Source organism: Bactrocera tryoni, chromosome 2, assembly GCF_016617805.1.
Source record: "Bactrocera tryoni isolate S06 chromosome 2, CSIRO_BtryS06_freeze2, whole genome shotgun sequence".
Lineage (NCBI taxonomy): Eukaryota > Metazoa > Arthropoda > Insecta > Diptera > Tephritidae > Bactrocera > Bactrocera tryoni.
Window position 1 is genome coordinate 70,601,128 of NC_052500.1, and position 25,286 is coordinate 70,626,413.

At 38.5% G+C, this 25,286-nt stretch overlaps 5 protein-coding genes across 10 annotated transcripts; 3 read left to right on the plus strand and 2 right to left on the minus strand.

Annotated features, from left to right (window-relative positions):
- The first annotated feature begins 269 nt into the window (after nt 1-269).
- Nucleotides 270-4,493, plus strand: LOC120768611 (carnitine O-acetyltransferase). Of its 2 annotated transcripts, XM_040095377.1 has the most exons (8): nt 546-788; nt 863-925; nt 1,063-1,153; nt 1,225-1,854; nt 1,926-2,273; nt 2,331-2,431; nt 3,465-3,710; nt 3,784-4,493. In XM_040095377.1, the coding sequence occupies exons 2-8, from the start codon at nt 909-911 to the stop codon at nt 4,343-4,345; spliced, it is 1,995 nt and encodes a 664-aa protein (XP_039951311.1). In that variant the 5' UTR covers nt 546-788; nt 863-908; the 3' UTR covers nt 4,346-4,493. The 2 variants fall into 2 exon arrangements, with proteins under 2 accessions (XP_039951312.1, XP_039951311.1); XM_040095378.1 differs by lacking the exons at nt 546-788; nt 863-925 and adding an exon at nt 270-414.
- A 1,279-nt stretch (nt 4,494-5,772) lies between these two features.
- Nucleotides 5,773-6,502, minus strand: LOC120768904 (thyrostimulin alpha-2 subunit-like). Its single transcript, XM_040095666.1, has 2 exons — nt 6,142-6,502; nt 5,773-6,073 (listed from the first exon to the last, which is right to left on the minus strand). The coding sequence occupies exons 1-2, from the start codon at nt 6,421-6,423 to the stop codon at nt 5,981-5,983; spliced, it is 375 nt and encodes a 124-aa protein (XP_039951600.1). The 5' UTR covers nt 6,424-6,502; the 3' UTR covers nt 5,773-5,980.
- Nucleotides 6,503-11,361: 4,859 nt separating this feature from the next.
- On the plus strand, nt 11,362-21,813 carry LOC120769657 (kelch-like protein 10). Of its 4 annotated transcripts, XR_005704870.1 has the most exons (9): nt 11,362-12,115; nt 15,533-15,802; nt 16,148-16,412; nt 17,836-17,921; nt 18,005-18,323; nt 19,263-19,473; nt 20,368-20,713; nt 20,788-21,465; nt 21,538-21,813. XR_005704870.1 is itself a non-coding variant. In XM_040096764.1 (8 exons), the coding sequence occupies exons 1-8, from the start codon at nt 11,805-11,807 to the stop codon at nt 21,197-21,199; spliced, it is 2,214 nt and encodes a 737-aa protein (XP_039952698.1). In that variant the 5' UTR covers nt 11,362-11,804; the 3' UTR covers nt 21,200-21,813. The 4 variants fall into 4 exon arrangements, 3 of the variants coding, with proteins under 3 accessions (XP_039952698.1, XP_039952697.1, XP_039952699.1); XM_040096764.1 differs by having other exon boundaries at nt 17,836-17,958; nt 18,048-18,323; nt 20,788-21,813; XM_040096763.1 differs by having other exon boundaries at nt 20,788-21,813.
- A 527-nt stretch (nt 21,814-22,340) lies between these two features.
- On the plus strand, nt 22,341-23,500 carry LOC120769190 (thyrostimulin beta-5 subunit). Its single transcript, XM_040096084.1, has 3 exons — nt 22,341-22,418; nt 22,503-22,841; nt 22,899-23,500. The coding sequence occupies exons 1-3, from the start codon at nt 22,416-22,418 to the stop codon at nt 23,061-23,063; spliced, it is 507 nt and encodes a 168-aa protein (XP_039952018.1). The 5' UTR covers nt 22,341-22,415; the 3' UTR covers nt 23,064-23,500.
- An 80-nt stretch (nt 23,501-23,580) lies between these two features.
- LOC120769189 (mitochondrial import inner membrane translocase subunit Tim23) lies at nt 23,581-25,073 on the minus strand. Of its 2 annotated transcripts, none has more exons than XM_040096082.1 (4): nt 24,891-25,073; nt 24,460-24,736; nt 24,219-24,388; nt 23,581-24,155 (listed from the first exon to the last, which is right to left on the minus strand). In XM_040096082.1, the coding sequence occupies exons 1-4, from the start codon at nt 24,940-24,942 to the stop codon at nt 24,040-24,042; spliced, it is 615 nt and encodes a 204-aa protein (XP_039952016.1). In that variant the 5' UTR covers nt 24,943-25,073; the 3' UTR covers nt 23,581-24,039. The 2 variants fall into 2 exon arrangements, with proteins under 2 accessions (XP_039952016.1, XP_039952015.1); XM_040096081.1 differs by having other exon boundaries at nt 24,460-24,739; nt 24,891-25,072.
- Nucleotides 25,074-25,286: the final 213 nt, after the last annotated feature.

A 25,286-nucleotide genomic window follows, 5' to 3' on the forward strand; every position in this document is an offset into this window, starting at 1 on the left:
GTAAAGATTAAATATTTTAGATTTTAGGCACAATTTGTTAGTGGAACTTAAAATTTCAAATATTTACTTATTTTCAAATTCCCACAATATTTCATACCAAATAGCCGAACAGTATTATTAGCCACGTCATACACCAGAGCCATAATTCTGGCAGCTCTTAATGAAAATAACACTAGATGTCGCTCCTGTATATCAACAAGTGTCTAATTTTGAAAAAAAAAAAATTATAAGGCAAAAAAATTATAAGGCAAAAAAATTCACAAAACTAAATTTTAAATTGTCTTAATTGGAGGCAAATATAAAAAATTGTAAAAATTTGGAAAAAAAGACGTTACTGAAGGCCTCATAACAAGAGGGATTAGCAAATGATTGTTTTGCAAAAATAATATACGCGGAGTGCATAAACAAATAAAGGTAAAATTCAAACAGCTGATTGATAAATATTTTGTAATAAGAGAGCGTAACAAAAGCGACGGAACGCCGATCAGTGACAGAAAAATAAACAAACAACAGCAAAATGTTGTTATTTTGCGGAGGTAAAAGTACACTTGCGTTTACTACTCACTTGTTGGAGACACCTTTTTCATGTGTGCCATTGATAACAAAAGTGCAAAACAGTTTTTACCACTTTCGAGAGTTGAAATAGGAGAGATAAAATAAAAAGCAAATGTTGTGCTAACAAGCTTGATTTCTTATACTCAGAGTGAGGACAAGTATTGTTACTGGCACAACAACTTGAAACAGTTTCAGTTGCGGTCGTAAACTAGTTTAGAAATTTTGACTACGTGGTGCATTGGTTTTTTTAAAGTAGCAAACTTTTCATAACTGAACTTAAATTTTAAATTGTTTTAAACCCTTTTAGTGTACCGCTAATCTAAACACTAAAATCTTATAGCACACCTGTGATTATGCACAAAGGGCAAAGGTAAATACATACATATTAGAATATTTATTTTGCATACAAAATAAACATAGACATTGGCAATCTGTCGGTTTAAATTTTTTTGTTTTTTGTACCGTGAAATTTTTAATTATTGTGCAACTCAAATTGATTATTTGCAGCGTGAATAGCTATACGGACTTTGGGCAAGACACTAACGTTGATCAAAGTAGCGCAATGCAGTTCGTAGCACGTCGCGCCGTCTTTAATCTGGTATGTAAATGCATTCAAGTGAATGAAATTGATTTGAGTTTTCAAACAATTTTTTCTTTCTTATAATGCAGACTAAAAACGCACTGCAAACGTCGTTGAAGGCAGGCTTACCCAGTGTCAGCGTTGCCGCACAGCAAGATGTCCTTGATAAGCGTTTTTATTCGGTATCTGAAGGCCCACAAAAACAAAATTTATTGCGTTATCCAGCATTTCCGCTAAAGGATACTTTGGATAAGTTTATGAAAACTGTGGAACCGCTTTTAAGTGCATGTGAGTTGATCGAAACAAAAGAAGCGGTGAAAAAGTTCGAAACTGGTGAAGGTGCTGAATTGCAAGCGCTTTTGGAAAAAGCCGCCAAATGTGAACAAAATTGGTTAGCTCGTCGTTGGCTGCAAACAGCTTATCTGCAATATCGTGACCCTGTCACCGTATACGTGAGTCCGGGCATGAGTTTTCCACAACAAAGATTTGAAAATGAAGAAGCCTATTTAAATTATGCCGTCAAAGTGATATACAGTTTGGCACGCTACAAGCAAATTATCGATGCTGGTGAAGTACCAATTGTGAAAATGGGTAAATATGAGCTGGACAATTCGCAATTTAGCAAAGTTTACGGCACATGTCGTATACCACAAAAGGGTGAGGACACATTGGAGTACAATCCAAAGTCAACACATGTGGTTGTGATATACAAAAATCATGTAAGTTTATAAAATATGAACTTTGAAAGTTTCAGTTTTTTTATTTCTTTTAAATTAACAACACATTGCAGTTTTACAGTTTGCCCATCTACAATTATAAAGGCGCGATACTGCATCCGGATGTGTTGTTGGCGCAAATTAAAAAAATAATCGCGACAGAAAAGAAAAAGGGCATCGAATTCGGTATATTAACAACCGATAATCGTGATAATTGGGCGCAGGCCTATGAGGAGCTGATCAAAATCGATCGTAATAAGGAACATGTGAAAACTATACAAAGTGCCTTATTTACGGTATCGCTGGATGAGTGTGTTGAGGTTAAAGATGATCAGTTTTTCAATGAGCTAAGTGCTCAGTTAATACATGGCGGTGGATCTCATGTTAATAGCGCCAATCGTTGGATGGATAAAACGATACAAGTGCGTTGATTTGTATATTTGTAGTTTAGAGATAATTATTGATGTCTTTGTTTCCAGTTAATACTAAATCGCAATGGTATGAGTGGTTTCTGTTATGAGCATTCACCGGCTGAGGGGCAACCAATTGCCAATATCACCGATTACGTTTCAAAGAACTTGTATGTATATATCTAAGTTTGATTTTGTACATTTTAGAAGCAAACAAAAACCATAACTTTAAACGGGCAAAGTACGTGGATTCACAAGCATATTTATTATACCGAGAACAGGGTATATTAAGTTTGCCACAAAGTATGTAACACCCAAAAGGAAGAGTCGGAGTCCGATTAAAATCTCAGCGTGACAAACTGGGTCTATTTAGCCAAGTCTGCCTATCCGTCTCTCTATATATACGCGAATAGTCCCTCAGTTTTGAGATATAGTTCTAAAATTTTGCAAGTGTCCTTTTCTTCCCAAAAAGCTGCTGTTTGGTCCGAAACGCCGATTTCGGACCACTATATCATATAGCTGCCAGACAAACTGAACAATCGAAATTTTGTTCTTGTATGTAAAAATCTTTTGTTTTATGAGATATCACTCAGAAACTCGGCACGGATTATTTTCTAAGACAATGGCACAATCTCCGAAGAAGTTATTCAGATCGCAGTAATATAGCGTATAGCTGCCATACAAATTGATCGATCAAAATTCAGTCCTTGTAATTAGAAAATTATTTTGTTTGACGAAATATCGTCATGAAATTTATTATGAATTATTAACTAAGGCAACGCTGTAATCCGAAAAAATTATTCACATCAGACTACTAAAATATATAGCTGTAATGCAGAGTTATCTATCAAATCAAGATAAAGATCTTTTTATACCCTTTTATGTTGTAAGAAATACGCTTGTGAAGGGTATTTAGCTTTGTTGCAACCGAAGTTAATGTTTTTTCTTGTTTTTTGTTTGTATCTAAAAATCAAACAAAAACCATAACCTCAAACGGACAAAGTCCGTAAGCACCATATCTACAAAGTCATATGCATTGTGATAGCTGCTACATTTAAAAAGCTGCAATATTTATTTATAAATATTATAGAAAATAATTCAATATGTTTTTTTTTGCATTATTTTAATTTTAATTCATAACACTATATTTTAGCAAATAGTATTAATAAATAATAAAAAATTTGTATTCTCCTCTTCCACTAGATTCAACGACAAACACTATGACGGCAGTGCTCGTGATAATTATCCATGTGCCGCTAAACTTCCGTTAAAAAGCAACAATACCTTAAACCGTTATATTGAAAAAGCACGGAAAAACGTAAATGAATTGGCTGAAAATTTGCACGTGAATGTTTTACATTTCCAAGACTATGGCAAAGGTTTCCTGAAACAGCAAAAACTCAGTCCGGACAGCTACATACAAATCGCTTTGCAATATGCCTACTACAAGTAAATATATTTTGGCTCTAATTTACAAAAATAAAGTTTCATGCATGCACTTACTCTTGAACACTGCTTACAGGCTACATAAAGTGCCAGCCGCGCAATATGAGTCTGCACATTTGCGTATTTACATCAATGGACGCACCGAGACCATACGCTCTTGCTCCAATGAATCCGTCGCCTTTGCCAAAGCCATGTTGGACGAATGCGCCGATAATAAGAAACGTGTCGAGCTGTTGCGTGCCGCTATAAACGGTCATCGCGCTTACACCACGAATGCGTTGCAGGGTAAGGGTGTGGATCGGCATTTGTTGGGCTTGAAACTGATGGCTATTGAGAATAAGAAACCAATACCGGAATTTTTCAAATCCCCTGGTTATGTGAAGAGCTTAATCTTTCGTGTGTCGACCTCACAAGTGGCCACACCTAATTTGGCTTTCATGTCTTATGGTCCAGCTGCGGACGATGGTTATGCTTGCTGCTACAATCCACGTGAGAATGATATGATTTTGGCATGCACTTGTTGGCGTAATAACCACGTAACCGATGTGGATACATTTACGTGCGTGTTGCGCGAAGTTTTACTTGAAATGCAAAGTATATTGACAGTTGCAGGTTCAGCACCAGCTGCAAAATTATAAGTTGTGATAGCAGCAATTTGGATTTGAGAGTTTGCCGCAAGCTCTCAGTTATTTTGTTAAACAGAATTTAAGTGCCTACCAGTTTGGAAAACATTAATTATTATTTTTTTATTCCAATAAAATTAATCACGGTGAAACTTTTTTAAATACGAAAGGTTTTGATTTTTAATTTTGAAAAGCCATTGAAATTAAGTAAAAAAAAAATTAGTAAAAATTCTAAAAAAAAATCACTGATATATGCTAATATATGCGAGGATTACGTTTCATAATATTGGAATAATTCTCACATTAGGGCTGTACAAAAATATTTCAATGAAATTTTTTTAAAGCGTAAAAATTGTTTATATTTCTCCATTTGCTCCATTTGCTAAATTGCGAATTGTCCAGCTCATATTTACCCATTTTCACAATTGGTACTTCACCAGCATCGATAATTTGCTTGTAGCGTGCCAAACTGTATATCACTTTGACGGCATAATTTAAATAGGCTTCTTCATTTTCAAATCTTTGTTGTGGAAAACTCATGCCCGGACTCACGTAGGAAGTAGCAAAAGCTACAAGGTCTTACCAGAGACTTTAACCTGGTATCACGGGGAGCAGTTAGCCCTTGGAGTTTACTGCAATCTGCTCATTGGGTTTGGCCCTTTGTGGAGATTCGTGGTGGCTGCGGTTGAAACTTAAGGGCAGGCAGGGTTGAAAAATGCAATCCAATGTGTAGTCGCATTGCGGCCGGGTGCCGGACCCAAAGTACGGCGGAGGCTTTTGATTCGTACCCGACCAAGGCGGCTAAGGTATCCCTATCCACATGAACCAATTGGAACCAAAATAAACATACAAAATGCGTTTAAACTTTGGGGCGCTGATCAAAGGATTGTGCCCAAAACGGAAACGCACTTCCGAACTTGGTAGAGTGTGATCAAATACCTTGTAACCGTCTTTGTTTTACTGACTTGCAATTGAAAAAATAAGACGGCAATTAAAAATACATCTTCATTATCAGCTCCCCGAGAGGAATCTCGCTTGCTGCAATTTAATTATCTAATTCTTTCTGTCCTTGAGTTCGCCAGCACCGTAGTTCCAGTGTGACCCACCAATTTTCCATGTAAGCTTTGGTCTGCTTCGCTTCTGTTATTTCTACATTTGTCGAGAACAATTTGCTTAGAACGACAGTTTTCGTCGGCATATTATACGGCCAAACGACTGTAGTCTTACGACACGAGACAGAAAAACGAGACTGCCATTCCCACGATAGTCGGGTCTACGTACCCCAAACTGACCCCGATTTTTATCCGGACTGTCAACTCGGTAGAATTCGGCCACTACAACAACAGCAGAGAGAAAAGTAATATTTTTGTAGCATCGTTCTAGGCGATTAACCAAACGCGCAAAGAAACACATTTTTTTTGTATTTTATTTTTTAATCGGATGCAACAACAATTCAGATAAAATATAAAAATATTGTAGGTACGTATATATGTATGTATATATATTGAATAATTAACTATGCACGGCTCAGAGCATATTAAAAACTGTTTTTATACATATAAAAGATCACATAACAAACTCGTGCAGCTCAGGTGTTTCGTAGCCCATACAAATTCAACACAAATTACGCCAACATTCTTCAATAGCACACTAATTCTTCTTACAATGATAACAGGAACAGGATACTGCCGATTTGAAGGTTATGTTACGCATGCCGCCCATGCAAAGTACGCGCTTTTGCACCTGAAATTTTGGAAAATGAATTTTATATGACACTTCAAAATCACATCGGCCAATATTTTTGCACTCACTTCCTCCGCCGCCATTATGTTACAGCACTGACCCACCGAAACGACCGGTTTGACCGGCTTAAATATGCCCGGTATAGCCTGACCAAACGGTATGGACGGCACAGCGTACGACTCGCAGAATCCACGACAAGCATTGGTGGTAATACGAAACTCCACACACTCCGGTATGGATATGATGCGCGTATTACCCACTTTGTGGCAGCCCGGTTTCAGCCATGACTGATTTGTGGAGACAACAATTATGCTGAGAAAAAATAATAATCCCAAACGCCACAGGAACATAGTGAAAATAAAACGAAAATACTACCGTTTACCGTTAGCTGTATCCGCGCGGAGTATATTTCGAAACTGTGCGCTGCGATTGTTGAATGAATACTGCGAATGCGTCCATCAATGCTGGTCGCTTTTATGTAACCAAGGTAATATGCTATTGGTGAAACTACGGCGGAAGGACTCTGAAGTGGAGCTTGCGCAGAGCCTCAAAGCGATTAAATACAAACTTATGTATATATACGAATATAAAGTAGTTTGAATATATTAAATAATATACAGTTACATATAATATAAAGAATTTTGTTTAACGGTAATTTTATTATGTTTTATTCAAATGGGAGTGCTGTTGAAAATATATTTTGAAATATTACCATTTTATGTTCGTTGAGTTGTTGTTGTTGTGGTAAAAAACATTTTTGAAGGAATGCTGCTTGGTCGAGTAAAAATCCGTGTCCGTTCCATTTACTTAGACCGGACTGTCGTGGAAGCGAGTTCCTTGAGTAGTGTTTAGAGGGGCGCACCAGCATTGTAGCCTGGACTCAATCCTATCTAACGAACGAAGGAAAAACTTTTTCAGATGGTAATGAAACGACTTCAAACAAGACAAAACCTTGTGGGTAATGCTTCTTGAAGGATCCTCTCTTTCAGATGGCCTTCAAATGACTTCAAACAAGACAAAGCTTCCTGGGTAATGCTTCTTAAAGGATCCTCCGCTTGACTTGTTGCCTTTCGCTGAGTATTGTATTAATCAGTAACGGATAGCGTTAATCTTGGATCAAAAATAAAACTATTTACCCTGCCGGAGTTTCTCCTTCTTTCCGCTCATCTTGACATAAGTTTCTGAACGGCGAAACGTCTAAGAACTTTCTAAGAACTTCTTAACAAAAAGGCAGTCTAAGCTTTGTCGAATAAATTGTGGAATCATCGTTCGGAACAAGCAACGAAAAAATCTGTATATTCTTCGCAGTTGGCAGAGAGCACAAAAACAAATGAGCTTCTGAACAAGAAAAAAATATTTATAACTATCACAATTGCCAGTCAGGAAGCATGCAACAAAGGAGATTATTAACTTGCCACCAGACGCTTCAACATTTTCATAGTTACAGAGCTGGACCCCGTATGCAGAGCCAAAAAAAAATCAAGGGTCAATAAATATAATTCAAAGGTCTTTAAATATTTCGCAGACTCTTTAGAACACTCCGAGAATCACCTCGGCTATCGAAAAATGTCATAGCCCAAACTTCTACTCCATATTTATATTCAGAAAACTGTGATAAGAGAGAAAGTTCCATTGGTTCACAGACAGGAATCGAAGCAAATTGAAACAGAACACATAAAGAAAGGTTAATTTCGAATAACCGAACATTTTATACTTCCACAATTTGAAGCGCTCAAAGCCAGAAAAATTGTTTGCAGTATAACAAATAATTTCGATAAAAGGTGAGTTATACGTACTGGGGTCCAACATATTCAATAACATATTCGACAATTCTCCTCTTTATTGGTGTAGACACCGCTTAGGCGGTTATAGCCGATTTTATAACTGCGCACCAGTCGTTCTTCTTGTTTGTTATTTGGCGCTAATTGGAGATTCCAAGTTTAGACAGGTTCCTCTCCTCCTGGTCCAACGGAGTTTAGGTCCTCCTCTTCCTCAGCCTACACCGCGGGTACAGCGTCGGATACTCTCAGCTCTGGAGTCACTGTCTCTTATTCGCTGATTTAGATCAATGTCGTCGTATATCTCGTACAGCTCATAGTTCCCTCGACTGCGTTATTCGTTTTATTATTTGTTTAATGGCAGGAGATATTGTCTTCACTACCAGACCGATTTGCTTCGCTTTTTTATCAATCACATCGGCAAATGCCAGCAGTTTTACACTCTTGTACACAATTGTGCCTTCTCAAATCAGCTCTGCAGCTCGAAATTTTTTCTCCAGCAGTAGATTGAAGAAATCGCACGACAGTTAGTCTGAAATTTCGTTTAGTATCGAACGGCTCGGAGAGGTCTTTAACGATCCTGACGAAGCATTTTCTATTGCTCAACACAGCCGTATTAGCTTTACAGAGATACCAAAAATATACAATCAGTTTATTTTCGTGCTGTCAAAAGCAGCTTTGAAATCGACGAAGAGGTGTGTGTCGATCCGCTTTTCACGGGTCTTTTCCAAAATTGGGGGCTTGGTGAATATCTTTTCAGTTGTCGATTTGCTAGACCAGAAGCCACACTGATAAGGTCAAATCAGCTTGTTGACGGTGGGCTTTAATCTTTCACACAGTACGCTCGATAGAAGCTTATATGCGATGTTGAGGAGGCTTATCCCACGGTAGTTGGCGCAGATTGTGAGTCTCCATGTTTGTGGATTGGTCTGAGCGTGCTTAAATTCTAATCATTGGGCATGCTTTCGTCCGACCAGATTCTACAATGAAGCTAATGCATGCTCCTAATCAGTTCTTCGCCACCGTATTTGAATAGCTAGGCCGGTAATCCATGGACCCCGCCGCTTTGTTGTTCTTCAGACGGGTTATTGCTATTCAACTGCTTCGTTGTCGGGCAATGGAACGTCTGCTCCATCGTCATCGATTGGGAAGCAGGCTGGAGAAGTATTCCCACCATAATTTCCGTATGCTCTGGGCATCAGTCACTAGATCACCTCTGGGGGTTCTAAAAGAGCATGCTCCGATCTTGAACACTTCTGTCAGTCGCCGTATTTTCCATAGAATTTTCGAGCATTACCCCTGTTGAAAAAAACTACGGTTAAAAACTATTTGGAAAACAGAGGCTGGGAATTTAAGACGCTATCTCGATTAGTTGTTATACTCTTGCAACCTGTTGCTACAGAGTATAATAGTGTTGTTCACCTAATGGTTGTATGTATCACCTAAAACTAAGTGAGATAGATATAGAGTTATATATATACAAATGATCAGGATGTGTAGAAAAGTGGAAATCCGGTTGATTGTTAGTCTGAGACGATGTGAAAGTTAGACAATGGGCCCGCTTTTTGGTGACACACACATCTCGGTACCCGACTATCCGATTTTGACTAAATTTAGGACCTGGCATTCTTCTCATATTTCTATGTCTCAGTGCGAAAATTGGCGAAATCGAACTACGCCTACGCCTAAATCGCCACGCCTACTTTCCATATAACACAATTTTAAATTCCATTTGCTTCTTTCAGTTTCCAATGTACAAATCAAGAAGTAACCTTCTGACCAAAAATCTCCCAAATCCAACCAAAACTTTTCAAGCTCCCAAGTACTGGAAATGATGACTCCAGTATCTATTGTTGGCTTTTGGTCAAAAATATAGGTCAATGTATGAGATTTACAATTGAAATTCAAATAGATTCTTTTCCTGAAAATAGTATATGTGTATCAAAATGGATTATCAAAAATAGCTTGAATCGGGTCAATACCCCAGAACCCCCACATACATAATATAAAGATTTTCGAACTTCTGGGTGACTTTATGCTGCATATATCGGCCATTATTTGCATTATCTCGATGAAAATTACAAAGCGTATTTTACTCACGGCAATGTTCTTGTGTCTAAAATAAATAAAATTGGGCGAAAACTAGACCTACCCCCCATATAACTAACATCAGGATAATATCGAACTCCCGGCTGACTTTACGCCATATGATTGGCACGATAACATATATATATGTATGTACATATATATTTTCCTAGGTGGAACATTCGGCACGATAATACTTAATGGATAAAATCGGATCAATACCACCCCTACTCCTATATTCTACATACATACATATAACGATTTTCGTTTTTCTAACAAGCCTTATGTCGAATATGTCGGTCAGTGTATGAATTATATAGAGTATATAATATTATTAGATTCCAATACTCTGTTTATCGTTTCACATCTTAAGATATTTCCCTGGCTTTGATTCTTGCAAGTTGCAAAAGTATAAAATGTTCCGTTGCGCCCGAACTTAGCCCTTTCTTATTTATTTATTTTAAAAACAACCGTGAGTTGAACAAAACTATTATACTTTCGAGCAACACGTTGCGAGACTAAAAGGTCGTTATACCTCACTGAACCTATGTTGATTAAAGCTTTAAATATAAAACTTCTCATAACATCCATAGTCTTTTCGTGACCATTGTAAGCTTAAAGAAGATTTGAACAATAATAAGCCGCTGTTAATAAACTGCTAAATTTGAGGTCTTCCTAACCTAGTCCTCACCACATCATATCCATAGAGGAGTCAACGAAAATAACAGACTTATTTGAAATCGTACTTTCATTCGCAATAAAATCAATTTCCAAACAGTTTAAAGCCAAATCCTTGCACTTATGGGGTTTTTGAAGCTTTAGATCACTTCTAAAGAGACATTGACATTAGAGACGACTTTAAGTACAGAGTGTTGTAAATATTCACAAATAAATATTAATTGAAAAAATTTCTGTATAGTTGTATGTAGTTGTTGAATAGAGCTTAAAATGTATTTTAGAAAGCAAATCGAGACGACCTTTTCACATTGTCGTGCTAACCTTAAATTAAAATCGTAATTTTCAGAATTCTATTTCACTTTGCTTAACCTATAAAACATACATGCCTGTCTTGTGACATCGAGTCTTTTCAGTTTTTTGTTTCAATTTAGTATAGATATACTTGATTAGCTTTTTGTCGTCAATATTTTCCTTTCTTTCGGAGAATTATTTATTAATTTTTTTCAATACATCGCCTAATTTAGTCCCTAACGCATCCGTTTAACTTGAACGGAAGTTAAACTTTTTTAAAATTTCAACTGCAATCGACTTGAGAACTCCACCAAACCATTTAAATAAACAAATCCATCGGCCTAATTCCATCAGAGTAGAGAACGAGCGAAAAAAAGTTAAAACAAAAACAGAAAAGAGAGTGACAAAATAAAAGTTTTTAAACAATTTGTAAAAAAACGAAAATCTTAATATTATTTAAAAGTCATTGCGAATATTTTTCAAAATTTCAAGCTCAAAAAAATCATTGCAAAGCGCTGCACTGCATGCAACGCAACAAACCCACAGCATACCGGCGCTATCGCAGCATTTTGAATAGCCAAACAATCGCCGCTGGCGTCCAAAAAATCAGTTAGCTAAACGGTACAAGTTCGGGTACACGAACAAAACTTTGCGCGTTTCTTATCAGTTTCCAATACCGCGCTACGCACTCGTATTTGCATTGCGTAACAGCGTACGCTACTGAAGTTCGCTGAGGTCCACGTTCGCTGCCCATGCGCGTATCGCTAATCGGGTCACGTTGCATTTCCTTTTCAAGTCACTTGCGTCGGTACGAATCGGTATTGCTTTCTCCGGTGTTAGTTGCTCTCCTACGTCAAGCGTCCGTTAGCTAGCACTCATAACGGAATATAGTAAAAATAATGGCAAATCTTTTAAATCGCGCACGTGATAATTTTTTTGGCAATAACAACAACAACAATAATCAACATATACACGACGAGGGTGTCGTAATGCCCGAAATCGATCACGAGATGGACGATGATGACGTTGACGACCCGTTGACGTTGAGCGCACCGAAACGTTCCCTCAGCGCCACCATGAGCGATCATGCGCTCAACACACTGAACGAGCTGCGACGCAACAATTTATTATGTGATGCCGTGGTTTCGGTGTCCGATGCATCCTTCAATGTACATCGCGCCATTATGAGCGCATGCAGTTCGTATTTTAGGTGAGTTGCAAGGATTGGTAAATGGCGGCCGATCTATTCATATTTTTTTGTGTGTACGAATAATTTAAATGCGGGAATTAGTATAACTTACTTAGATCAACTTGTGGCGCTAGAAATATACGAATAGAAAAGCTGATATTACTGAATATAGTTGAACCGAGGAACGTCGGTCGTATATAAAACTAGTTCGTTTTCACGAGCTTTCAAATATGTTAAATATTTCAAGGAAAACAACGTGATCTTTACAAATCATGATATTGACATATGCTCCTTTTAAATTTTCGTGATATGTTCTTTAGGATTCCAGAATACCTTCGAAAAGATGCCCGTCTTTGAAAAATAAAAATCATAAATTGTAGCGAAATTCTTCATTCATCTGGCTCGTTACTCTAAAAATCCGGTGGTATATCCAAATCTTCTCCTTTATTGGCGTAGACACCGCGTAAGCGATTACAGCCGAGTTTACAACAGCCCACCAGTCGATCCTCCTTTTCACTGTTTGGCGCCAATTGGGGATTCCAAGTGTAGCCAGGTTCTTTTCCACCTGCTCCTTCCGACGGAGTGGAGGTCTCCCTTTTACTCTGCTTCCCACGGCGGGTACTGCGCCGAGCTTTAGAGCTGGAGTGTTTTCATCCATTTCAGACGATATGACCCAGCCAGCGTGGCCGCTGTCTTTTAATTCGCTGAACTATGTCAATGTCATCGTATATCTGGTAGAGCTCATCGTTCCATCGACTGCAATATTCGCCGTTGTCAATATGCAAAGAAACGTATGTAAATCTTCCTCAGATCAAGCTTCTCTTGAGACGGATTTTCCACCAGCGAAAATTCCTGCCTTAGACAGGAAGAGGTAGTAACAATCTTGTGCCACATCTGAAGTATAGGAAGGATACATAAGAGGCTCACAATTCAGCGACTGACGAGTCACTATCGATGTGTTTGGTCTGCCGTTGTCCTGATGGAAGACAATTCTTCTCATATTGGCCAAAGCTTGCCGATAGTAGGCGATTACTAAAATATTTGCGTAGAATTAAGAGTTTGGCTGTAGGGCAGCTGTTCAAAGTAGATTACTCAACCGATTTCGCTTGACATTGTCGTAAAAGGACCACTTTCCATCACCGGTAACCATCCACTTGAAATTCTGAGATAGAAATGAGGATTTTTTTGGGTAAACTCGTTTGGGCTCGAGCTTCTTATTGTATTCAGCTTTATAACGGGGTGAAGTCACACGCTGAACTCAATTTTCTACGGCTTTCAAGCATAAATCGGCCGATACTGCCGATTCGTTCGATATTGATACGAAGTTCATCAATTGTCGCTGACTTGTTGGCATAGACCAGAGACTTGACGTAGCTCCACAGGAAATAGTCTAACGGCGTCAAATTGCACGACCAAGGCGGTCAATTGACTGGGCCATTTCGTGAGGTAACACGTTCTCCAAACTTGGTTTTCAATAAATCGATTGTGATATTCGATGTGTGGCTTGTGGCGCCGTCCAGTTAGAACCACGTTTTGTCCTAGTCCATATCATCTAAAAATATTCGGTTATCATTGAGACGTAGCGATTCCTATTCACATTAACGTGCCGCTCTTGATCATCACAGAAGAAATACGGCCCAATGACGCCGCCGCCCCATAAACCGCACTAAACCGTAATTTTTTCGGTATGCAATGGTGACTCATGGAATACGTATGGATTGCTGCCTGACCAGTAATGCATATTTTACTTATTGACGAAGCCATTCAGTCAGAAATGAGCTTCATTGCCGAAGCTGATTTTTCAAGTTTTTGCTCAGCCCAATTCACGAACATACGACGATTCTGGTGGCCAAGCGGCTTCAGTCTTGCGTCAATTTGATCTACGACACTGCGGGCACTTCTTTGTCTCGCTGGCTCGGGAACATTTTGTACTGTGTCTGTGGATTCAAAATTTTTCCTAGACGCTCAATTGTTGATCTGACTGGACGATTTGACGGCCATCCAACGTTGTTGGATCCATGATGAACTTTACTGAAGAGAAATGTCAAAAAAGCGGGAACATATTTGGCGTCTTTTGCTGTCCTTTTTTGTTTAGGTCTACTTTTGTAGCATCGCTATTGAAAAACCCATTATAAATTTTTTCAAAAGTTTTGTTATGCAATGTTAGTTCCTGGGTAATCGACAGAGACAGTTGTATGACGGTCAGACTCAACGGTTGCCATTATTTTGATACTGGTTTTCGAAACTGGTCATTCAGAGCGTGGGAAATCTTTAACATCAAAATTACCCGAACTGAATTTTCGAAACCTAAATTGATTAGTCGAGATAGTTACATAGTTCAGCGAATTAAAAGACAGCGAATTAAAAGACAGCGGCTACGCTGGCTAGGTCATGTTGTCCGGATGGACGAAAACACTCCAGCTCTGAAAGTATTCGACGCAGTACCCGCCGGGGGAAGCAGAGGAAGAGGAAGACCTCCACTCCGTTGGAAGGACCAAGTGGAGAAGGACCTGGCTTCGCTTGGAATATCCAACTGGCGCCACGTAGCGAAAAGAAAAAACGACTGGCGCGCTGTTGTTAACTCGGCTATAATCGCTTAAGCGGTTTCTACGCCAATTAAGAAGAAGAAGAAATTGATTATAATTATAATTTATTTCATTTTACCAGACTTTATAAAAGGAACTTAAGAGCTGGATAGGAATTTTGTTACTTTTCACGCCGTTATGCCGTGGTCCTCAAAGATAACTCTCACCTCCACTTCCTCGCTATAACTATTTCCACAATTACGTTAGGTTAGGTTAATCTGGTTGGCCAATAAGCCATGCATAGACCAATTTGATCCTTTGCGTTACTAGATGGAGTTCAGTTGTTAAGCCCAAGAGGAGTAGTCAATGTTTGGGATGCCTGCGCTTGACGCGAATTTTAACAGACTCGGCGGCCTCACTATCAAAACCTCCTCCAGTGTATGATACCGTAGGGACCGCAGTTGCTTACAGCGTAGTCTTGCCAATCGGTGATAAGTGTACAAGAGATTCTCCATTGTTTCCCCGCCTGACGCAGTCTGTAGACGCAGGACTTGGATCCATGTTTCCGGATAGGGATCGCATAGCCTCATTAGCACCCGGAAGTCTATTGAACTTTATCAATGCGCTGGGGCTAGGTGAGTCTATGTGAGTTAGGAGAGGGCACAATAAACCAAAGGTCGCGGTGCATTCCTCATCTTTCAATCAATCAATCAATCGTTTCCCTGGTGCCCTGCGTTAGACATTTCCTTCAGTTTTCTTGTGCTGTCAACCCCATCCTGCGGGCGTGCGTCGCCCCCAGACAGTGACTAGTTACTTTTCCTATCATGTTCCTAAAGTCCTTCTTCCACAACTATTTGCTATATTTTCACAGTTCTAATTAAACATTTAAATTTTTCTCTTCGCCATTTCCAAGGGCACAGTTTACAGGCTTCAATTCCACCATATCGCCATCGAAGAGTGACGAGAATCGTTCCGTACACATACCGGGCATGAGCGGTGCCATTATGGAGCAGCTAATACAGTATGCGTACCTGCGCAAGTGCACCATCAATGCGGAGAACGTGCATGAATTGCTCATCTCGGCCGATTATGTGGGCATGATTGGATTGGTGACGCTGTGTAAGCAGCATCTAGCCGCGATGTTGACGCCCGAGAATTGTGTCAGCATAATGGGATTCGCCAGGTGGGTGGGGATTTGGCGGCAATACAGCTAGGTGCGTGTGTGTGTGTGTGTGTGTGTAAGAATGTTTTGCTGAAAGTGAAAGTAATTGGTGCTTAATGCACTTGACATACTTATAATTGAACAAGCGAGCATGGCAATACATACATATTTACATACACATATGTCTATGTACCCATGAGAATGTTTCCTGCTGGTCCAAATATTGAACATATTTTATTATTAACTAATTTGTTTGCATTATCTTTTGCACCTTAATCGCCTCAATCAATTCACCGTCGACGCGCTACGTCATCCGTATTGCTTTGCTTATACGCCACTTGTTTGTGTGCATGTGTGTGTTTGCAGATTTCGCTTTCTCGACGACTTGTATGCGAAAGCGCGAAATTATCTGCTGCGCTATTTCATTGAGGTTGCCGCTAAAAATAAGGACATACTCGAAATGGGCTTAAAGGATTTCTACGACATTATTAGCGACGATGAGCTGAATACACGCGAAGAGGACCACGTATGGAAGCTGTGCATCAAATGGATCGATCACGACCCAGAAAATCGTAAACAATATGTGGCGCAACTGATGCAGGGCGTGCGCTTGGGTTTGATGACACCAAAGGTATGTATATATGTATGTGCATGACAGCTGATCAAATTTGGCCCGTACTAACAATAAGATAATATTTCCGAGTATTTCAATAAAAAAAATAAATATCGCCTTCAAAATAGACTCATTTTGAGCAACGTTTAATCCAATTTTCCGTACACTTGGCATAAGGCTCTGGTAGGATGTCTTTCCATGCCTTCAAGGAATGACGTATTTCAAAACAAATCTTTATTATAACCATAAAATTGTCTTCTTTTGAGCCAATATAAGCCTAATCACCTTTGATCCAACTTTGCACACACTTATTACTAGTCTCGGCTTGGATGGCCTTAAGTACCTTTAGCTAATGACTTTTAATTTCTTGAATAGACTCATGACGCATTTCTTGTAGTAAAATTTTCAGTTTCGAAAACAGAAAAAACTACCAAAAAACCAAAACTGGCGATAACAGTGACTCAGCGATGACTTTTGTTTCGTGTTTGACCAAAAAGTCAACGACAATCTTAATTTTGTTGTTGTATAAGCAGAATTATCGAATTATCGTATTGAAAAATCCATCAGTTTTCTCCCACGAATCCAGTCGTTTACAAAAAACTGCTTCACGTAGACTGCTGAAAACAAGCAGAACCGTTTTACCATGTAGAACGAGTTCCTGAAGAACCAGACCACGGTAATCAAAGAAAACGATGTGTATCAACTCGATTTTTGGCTAACTTTAACGTGTTTTTTCGGTTTCGGCTCATTTGTGGAACGGTCTTTGCTGGATTGTTGAACAGTTTCGACATCATATTCATAAACCTACGTCTCGTCATCAGTTAAAATTCTTCTGTAGGGTCCTCAGCTCTACCAAGTTCTTGCAAAAGGTTTAGGTCTTTTGTTACTAGTCTACCATTGACAGGCTTCATAGCCAAAACTTTACTCGAAATATGCTGAGACGATCCATAATGGATGTTAAGGTCCTCTGCAATCTCTCTGATGCCAAGACGTCGCTTTTGTAGTACTACATCTTTAACTTTTACGAATTTATCGTCTTTAATGTATGGACTGCTCTTCTGAGAAAAGCTTTCGATTATTTTCAAACTTTTAATGGACGAACTACTCTTCTGAGGCTAGTTTTCTATGACTTCAAGACTTTTACTTAATGCTTTGCGTCACTCAATTGCTTTGTCTTCGTGATAAGGTAGACTCCCCAAAACACTACTCTAACATTTTCAACGATTCCGTAGCCGTGATTCCATTGGAAGAACACGCGTCTTAAAAAACATGCTGCCAAGCAGTAGAGATCAAACTTTACACGAAAATGAAAAATGTTTTACGAATATGAGAATATTTTTTCTATAGACCAATCCGAGTCAAATTTGATCAGATGGTATACGCATACTATCTTCTTCTTGTACAAAAAACTAATCATGTTCGCTAATCTCTCTTGCGGTAGTGTTTCATGGACGAGGTGAAGGAGCATCCGTATGTACTGCAGTGTGACGATGCGAAACCATTGATTGTGGAGACATTTAAATTTATGTATGATTTGGATATAATGAATCCATCATCGGGCGAGGTATTTACCAATTATCTATCCCTCCTCTCTCTTTCTCTTCGATCAGCTCTAATTTATATGTGCCATTTCGTATGCCATTTTCCAAAAAGCTCACCACACCACCGTTAGCCATGCCAAGGCTGCCGCATGAGGTCATCTTCGCCATTGGCGGCTGGAGTGGCGGCACATCGAAGGGTTGCATCGAAACATATGATACGCGTGCCGATCGTTGGGTCAATATACCGGCCGAAGATCCAGCCGGACCGCGTGCTTATCATGGCACTGCCGTCATTGGTTATAAAATCTATTCGATCGGTGGCTATGATGGTGTTGAATATTTCAATACATGTCGTGTCTTCGATGCGGTGCGCAAGAATTGGAAGGAGGTGAGTCAAAATGTAGTTTGATATCAAATTAAAATAGGTATAAATTAAGAAATTTTCTCGCAAACAAAATCTCTGACATTCAATTAAATTCTCGAGTCCTTTTCAATCTCATAGAACCAAGCCGAATCTCTCTATTCATAGTCTTACCAACACAAACATTTCTGAGTTTCAATTAAATCTTGATCTTCTTATATGAACAAATTCTTTCTTGGTCGCGAAGAACACTCTAGTTCTTTTCGAAGTCATGAAACCAAGCTGAATTCCTCGAATCATAGTCCTACCAACGCAAAAAATTTCTGAGTTTCAACTAAATCTTGGCGCGCTTATGAAAAAATATGTCCTAGGTCGCGAAAAACTCTCAAGTTCTTTTCGATCCCTTAGAACCGAGCTGAATCTCTCTATTCATAGTCTTACCAACACAAAAGTTTCTGAGTTTCAATTAAATCTTGGTCCGCTTATGTGCTTGGTTCCAAAAAACTCTCGAGCTCTTTTCGATGTCATGGCACCAAGCCGAATTCTTCTAATTATAGTCTCACCAACACAAAAATCTTTGAGTTTCTATTAAATCTTGGTCCGCTTATATGAAATAATTTATGCTTGGTCGCGAAAAACTCTTCTCGACGTCACAGAATCAAGCCAAATTCCTCTAATCATAGTCTTACCAGCAAAGAAATTTCTGAGTTTCAATCAAATCTTGTCGGTCACAAAAACTCTCGACTTTCTTTCGATGACGACATCATTGATCGAGGGTCCGGATTCTTGATTTTACGTGAAATCTTCGAGTAACAAATTAACCATCCAAAAATGCCTAATCTAAAACAATCTTCAGCTTGCAACAAATCAGAGTCCCCTTCTTGACCTTGTTCTTTTTCATTTGACATTTACAAAAAAACTTTAAATTTATTTTCTTCTAACGTTTACTCTTTTTGCTCCATTTAGATTGCACCAATGCACTGCCGTCGCTGCTATGTTAGCGTCGCTGAGCTTAACGGTCTCATCTACGCAATCGGCGGCTATGATGGTCATAATCGTTTGAATACAGTCGAGCGTTATAATCCGAAAACGAATCAGTGGACCGTTATAACGCCTATGAATATGCAACGATCTGACGCAAGCGCATGCACATTAAAGGGAAAAATTTATGCAACGGGTAAGTGAAAGTATGAACTGAGGGTTGCTCGCTTCAATGACGCATTCCAAAATAGTCACGCTTATTTCGAAGAAGTTTATTTTAAGACTAGATTTGCATTTTTATCTTTATTGCTTTGTAAAAGACATGAATAAGATGTAGAAGGGAGGGAGTGAGACGAAGGAGGAGTAAAGTGAAACCGAAATTGCTTTTATTTTCAGTCAAGCGTTAGCTTGGTATATTCTTTTAGTGGCTTGTTTGGAATGTCGCTTCCACAAACGGTACAGGTCAGGTGAAACTTCTCAATGTATTTTCGCATGTCTCAAGCCGTCTCTTTGCAAGGCCTATGAAACGAACTTGTCTAACACCCCTCTCCCTATGCTTGGACTCTGTCGAATCAATACATTTTTGAACCGCCCGTTAGATGACCTTGATGACAATTAACTTACGCTTCGCCGCCTAAGCACCGCTACAATAATGACAACCTGTCCAGAGCCTTTAGAGGTATCAACCTCGGGATCTCTGTACAACTTTGTATCAGTGGATGTTTTTGATACTTTATTAAATACGACGGCCAAAACTCGAAAAATAAATAGTTACTTCTAAGACACTTCATTATTAGAATGACATTAAAGAGGTGGAGGTTTCAAGGTATATGCATAGAACCCTAACCACGGGTCTTGGAAATACAATATCGAAAGCACATTAGAATAGTTAGACTTGCTGGAAAGCACTCTAATATCGATTGATAAATATAGCAACTGGTTCCTAAGTTCATATCTTCCTTTTCTACTAGACAATAAGACATTGAACCAGTACTGTGAACAATTCTCTACTTTAAATTTGTACTTTCTTGCTTAGCGTGAATTCATATCTTCTCGACTAATGAGTATTTTCTATTTCTGCATATGGTAGGTGGCTTCAATGGTCAAGAGTGTTTGGACAGTGCCGAATACTATGATCCCGGCAACAATATCTGGACACGTATACCGAATATGAATCATCGTCGCTCGGGCGTATCTTGTGTAGCCTTTCGTGGACAACTTTATGTGATTGGCGGTTTTAATGGCACAGCGCGTCTCTCTACAGGCGAACGTTATGATCCCGACACACAAACCTGGTCGTTCATACGCGAAATGAATCATTCGCGTAGTAATTTCGGACTTGAAATAATAGATGATATGATTTTCGCCATTGGCGGCTTCAATGGCGTGTCCACAATTTCACACACCGAATGCTACGTTGCCGAGACGGACGAGTGGTAAGTTGTAATAGTGACTACTAAGTTGTCTTCTACTTTATTTTGGGTAAAATAATTGCGCTTCTAAACCGCAGGATGGAAGCTACCGACATGAATGTGGTGCGCTCGGCGCTCACGGCCAACAATGTAGCCGGCTTGCCGAATAAACGTGATTACATACACAAGGAGCGTCATCGTTTGATGGAGGAGCGACGTCAACGGCTGCTGGCAAGCGCTATGGCACGCGATGCGGAGACCATCTCTATGTCGAATGCCTCAGTGGAGGCGCAGGATGCCGCTATGGATGATTATGATAGTCCGAATGAGGATGACGATGCCGACGATGAAGAAGATGCAGCTGGCATAGTTATTGCCGCAGCGGCAGCACTTGCACCAGTCATTGAGGACCGTCACGAAGATCTGCGTCCCGATCCGAATCGTCGCTTTCGCGTACAATTGCGTTCGCAACGTTTCGGTTCACACCATGAGATACGACGACGCGCCTGAAAAGCCAGTTTAACAGGTTAAAAAGAGGGCTACCAATGCCTGCAAAATCAAACAAAATTCTGGTAGCTACTTTATGAAGTGGATCAGCTGATCTTCAAGAAGTGACAGTAAAATTTAAAATATATAGCAAAAAACAAATTCTTTGTAATATAAATGAATATGAAAGCATGTCAAAACGGTACTTAACCAAAAACCAAATACGAGTATGTGAAGTATGAAAGCTGAATCCATATGACGAATCAAGGCAAGAAACGGCACATGGTTACGTATATACTGATTTAAAATCGAAATAAATTATTGAGGAAAGGAACTTATTCAAATAGATGACAAAATTTCAGCGCTTGACAGTAGGGACAGCAACGGATTGGATGATATCGAAGTTACAAGTGGGTGAATAATTATAGCAGACGATGAACGAATGCATTCGTATGACCGAACAAAGAGTGTAAGAATTGCTCACGAGCAAAAACGATGATATTTTTTAAATACTATTTTTTACATCATTTGGCATTGAATGTAATGTTGACCAAATTTTTACGCAATTGTACAAAATTATATTTAGTGATATTTAAAAAAAATCAAAATTAATAAAAGTTTGGTAACTTAAACGACTATAGCCCAAGATGAAGGCATGTATTTTGAAAATATGACACTTTTAGCCGACCGATCAAAAATAAGTTCTTGATAAAAACTTTCTTATTACGAAAAGATATGCTCGCTGCGGCTGAGAGTCCGGATAAAAAATCCGGGTCCGTTCCGGTGACGTAGTCCCGGCTGTCGTGGGAACGGCTTTTTGTTTTCGTATTACCTGGTGTAAGTCACGGAACATCGTCTTATATCGTTTAGCAACAAGATTCTAAATGATCAATTATAAGAAAAACAAAGCCGATAAGGGTTTGGGTCTGCAACCTCTTCCACTGTATAATTTCTTTTTAAAGGTATTTACATGTAAACCCTATAATGATCCACTGATATGTTATATAAGTACACACAGACACATTTTCTATTTGTCCTTAGATGCGTAACAGGATTTGCCAACAATACTTCGTGCTTGCACTTGACATTATACATAGACAAAATAAATAAAATTTAAACGTATAAAAGACTGGCGCAACAAGCAAATGCAAGTCATTTCATTCTCTACGCTGCTCTGCATAACAGCTCGCCACAGTGCGCCGCAAAGAGCTATCATCATAAGCGTAAAACGGTCACTGAAATGGTATGAACAAAACATACACACACATACTTACATTATTAAATAAATTTTTTTATAACGGTCACACAATATTTTTTTGGCATATAGAATAAATATTTGAATACATTTGCACTCGTCGCGTTCGTTACAATTGCAACACCGTCATTGAGTCAATTACTTGAAGCACAACCGATCGACAGCAGTCCCACAGCAGCACCACTCGGCTGTCACCAGCGGCTTTATACATACCGCATCACACAAGCGGATGCACAGGGTCGCGAGTGTTGGGATTATGTGAGCGTACGTTCCTGTTGGGGTCGTTGTGACTCCAGTGAGATTTCCGATTGGAAATTCCCATACAAACGTTCTTTTCATCCCGTTTGTGTACATGCGACACGCCAACCAGCTGTAGCGGTGCTGAGAAATTGCCATCCGGAAGCCGATGAAGTGAGTAAAAACTATATATAAGATTATTTTAATATATTGTGTACTTTATTGCTGTAGGAAACACGTCGTTATGAGTACATGGAGGCTGGCAGTTGTCATTGTCACACATGTTCTACTTTGGATACCAGTTGCGAAGCGCCGGTGAACAATATAATCGATGAGAAGTCCGGCATGAAGGTGTTGGCTTTGACTGGTTCCGACTCAGATGTTTTAGATTATTAACTTTAAGCAGTACAATGATTCGCGGATTTCGGTATTTCCATTTTACATAACGCCTTGTATTATTAAATTATATATCGATTTACTATAAACTTGTTACTATCGGTTGCTGTTTGCATTAAATTGAGGGCAGCGATGCGAATTTTTAAAAACACAATAAAATTATACATTTTAAAGTGACTGGATGCAACAGTAAACATTTCGGATGCCTTTGAATTATGCAATTAAATTTAAATGTCTGCGTTACTATCGATAAACAAAGGGCAGCGTTGCAGGGCGTTAATAAATAATACTTTATGGTATATATAAATATAAATATTATATATAATAAGTAAATATGTTGAGTAAACATTGTTATCAGCAAATAAAACTTGAAAAGTTTTAAAATTTTCGTTTTTCATTGTAGCATTGTGGTTCAAGGCAATACCACAATTTATATTTTTATTGATTTAATTTTTAACTTTAACTGAAATCACTTAACCATCACATTTTATTATGAAAGAAAAAATATTTTTCGCAATTCTTGTTTTGACATACGCAAAGCGTTTAGTTTTATTTCGGTGATCATTTTCAATTTTATATTTCTATGATTTTCTGTACAACTATTTTTTTAAGTTTATGTAAACACACTTCTGTTTAATGCGCAAAGAATTTTGTGTGAATTTTTGCATTTATATTGTTGTACTATTATAATTACTTATTAAGCAAATTGTCTTCGGTATTAGTTTGTTCAACTTAACTCATCACATTCTAATAACTAATAATATTAAAAAATAAAAGTTATAAAGCAAGGAAAACTTACAACTTAAATTTGCTATGTACGTTTGAGCGCGTTACATAGGGGAATAACGCAACTCCATTTATCTCCACTATATGGAGTTACCTAGTCACTACTAGCCGCTAACCACTTATCGTATTTAGAAAATTTCGTAGTCAGTATGCCACAGTCCAGTTCAGTTTTTATGCAATTCATATAGATTTACAGAAATTTTAAACCAGAACCATTTGAATTTGCTCGCAACAATTGGAGCAGACAATACGCAGCTGATACACCTAGACCTACTCCACCGCCTATTGCACATTTTCGAAGGCCAGCTGTTTTGTAATAAAGAATATGTATTTAATGAATTAGTAGCAAAATATGTTTTAACTACTCACCTGTCGATTTGTATAACAGTCCAGTTGCTGTGCCGGAAATAACTGTGTTGATATCGTCGTCTTCTCCTCGAACATTTTGCAGAAGTACACCGAACGCTGAATACATGACGGCAAGTGTCCCCAGAGTGTTGGCGGTGCCAGAGCCTTGTTTCAACACATGATTAAGTAATCTAAAATTAAAATTAAGTTATTAGTAAAATACATACTAATTTCAAATATAAATAATTTATATTAAGCTTACTGTGTTCGCCTTAGTTTGCCTGTTTGTTGTAATGCCGCCGTTGTTTTCATACCATTATAATAGCCAACTACACCGCCTATCCCTGCGCCAACTATTACTGAACTTCCAATTTGTGAGAAAGCCAATTCGAAACGTCCGCGCTGCTTATTAGCACCTTCCGGAAAAATAAATTCTGGCTGTGCTTGTTGCAATATACGCGGGTTATAATTCAAATATGGAGAAATAGGTGTACCAAATGTGCTGGTTGTTGCACTCGAACGATTGGGACGTACCTCATCTGCTATTTAAGATAATAAAATCATTTATATTCAAACAATATCTATGTTAAAGGAAATACGTTGTAATGCGATTACAGACTAGGTGACAATAATTGCGTAATGTACACCCTGTATATTGTGTCCACCGTATATTTATGCATCAGGAGCGCTTACCTGATGATGACGACCCCAGCGAGATTGGTTGACTCAAATAGTCTTCACTCATTGTTTTTGTACACTTATTAGATTATAAAAACTCTACTTTCTGTAAGAATTTTGCCTATATTTTGTAGTTGGTACTAAGTTGTAATTTTTTTCTCGTTCTTTTCGACCCGACGGCGATGACAGCAAACGTCAAGTACATGTGCGCCGAAACTCAACGAAAATATTCAATAGGATAATTCACAACTAGTACTATTGTGAATTAAAACAAGCACAAGTCGTTTTTAATAAAAAAATTAAAAGAAATATTTATTTTGAGCGCATGGCAAACGTAAATAATATGTTAAATAAATATATATACAAATATTTATATAAAAAGACAAATATTAGTAAAAAGAAATATTCTTA

What these genes read in the sequence shown, in the direction of transcription:
- LOC120769657 (XM_040096763.1), top strand. Translation starts at nt 11,805, where the DNA reads ATGGCAAATCTTTTAAATCGCGCACGTGATAATTTTTTTGGCAATAAC. An exon ending in AGCATAATGGGATTCGCCAG is followed by an intron (nt 15,803 to 16,147) that starts GTGGGTGGGGAT and finishes GTGTGTTTGCAG; the next exon opens with ATTTCGCTTTCTCGACGACT. An exon ending in GTTGCCGAGACGGACGAGTG is followed by an intron (nt 20,714 to 20,787) that starts GTAAGTTGTAAT and finishes TCTAAACCGCAG; the next exon opens with GATGGAAGCTACCGACATGA.
- LOC120768611 (XM_040095377.1), top strand. An exon ending in GTCGCGCCGTCTTTAATCTG is followed by an intron (nt 1,154 to 1,224) that starts GTATGTAAATGC and finishes CTTATAATGCAG; the next exon opens with ACTAAAAACGCACTGCAAAC. An exon ending in GATTACGTTTCAAAGAACTT is followed by an intron (nt 2,432 to 3,464) that starts GTATGTATATAT and finishes CTCTTCCACTAG; the next exon opens with ATTCAACGACAAACACTATG.
- LOC120768904 (XM_040095666.1), bottom strand. Translation starts at nt 6,423, where the DNA reads ATGTTCCTGTGGCGTTTGGGATTATTATTTTTTCTCAGCATAATTGTT. An exon ending in ACATAATGGCGGCGGAGGAA is followed by an intron (nt 6,074 to 6,141) that starts GTGAGTGCAAAA and finishes CCAAAATTTCAG; the next exon opens with GTGCAAAAGCGCGTACTTTG.
- LOC120769189 (XM_040096081.1), bottom strand. Translation starts at nt 24,942, where the DNA reads ATGAGTGAAGACTATTTGAGTCAACCAATCTCGCTGGGGTCGTCATCA. An exon ending in GCTGGGGTCGTCATCATCAG is followed by an intron (nt 24,740 to 24,890) that starts GTAAGCGCTCCT and finishes TATCTTAAATAG; the next exon opens with CAGATGAGGTACGTCCCAAT. An exon ending in ACTGTTATACAAATCGACAG is followed by an intron (nt 24,156 to 24,218) that starts GTGAGTAGTTAA and finishes ATTACAAAACAG; the next exon opens with CTGGCCTTCGAAAATGTGCA.
- LOC120769190 (XM_040096084.1), top strand. An exon ending in GCCATCCGGAAGCCGATGAA is followed by an intron (nt 22,842 to 22,898) that starts GTGAGTAAAAAC and finishes TTATTGCTGTAG; the next exon opens with GAAACACGTCGTTATGAGTA.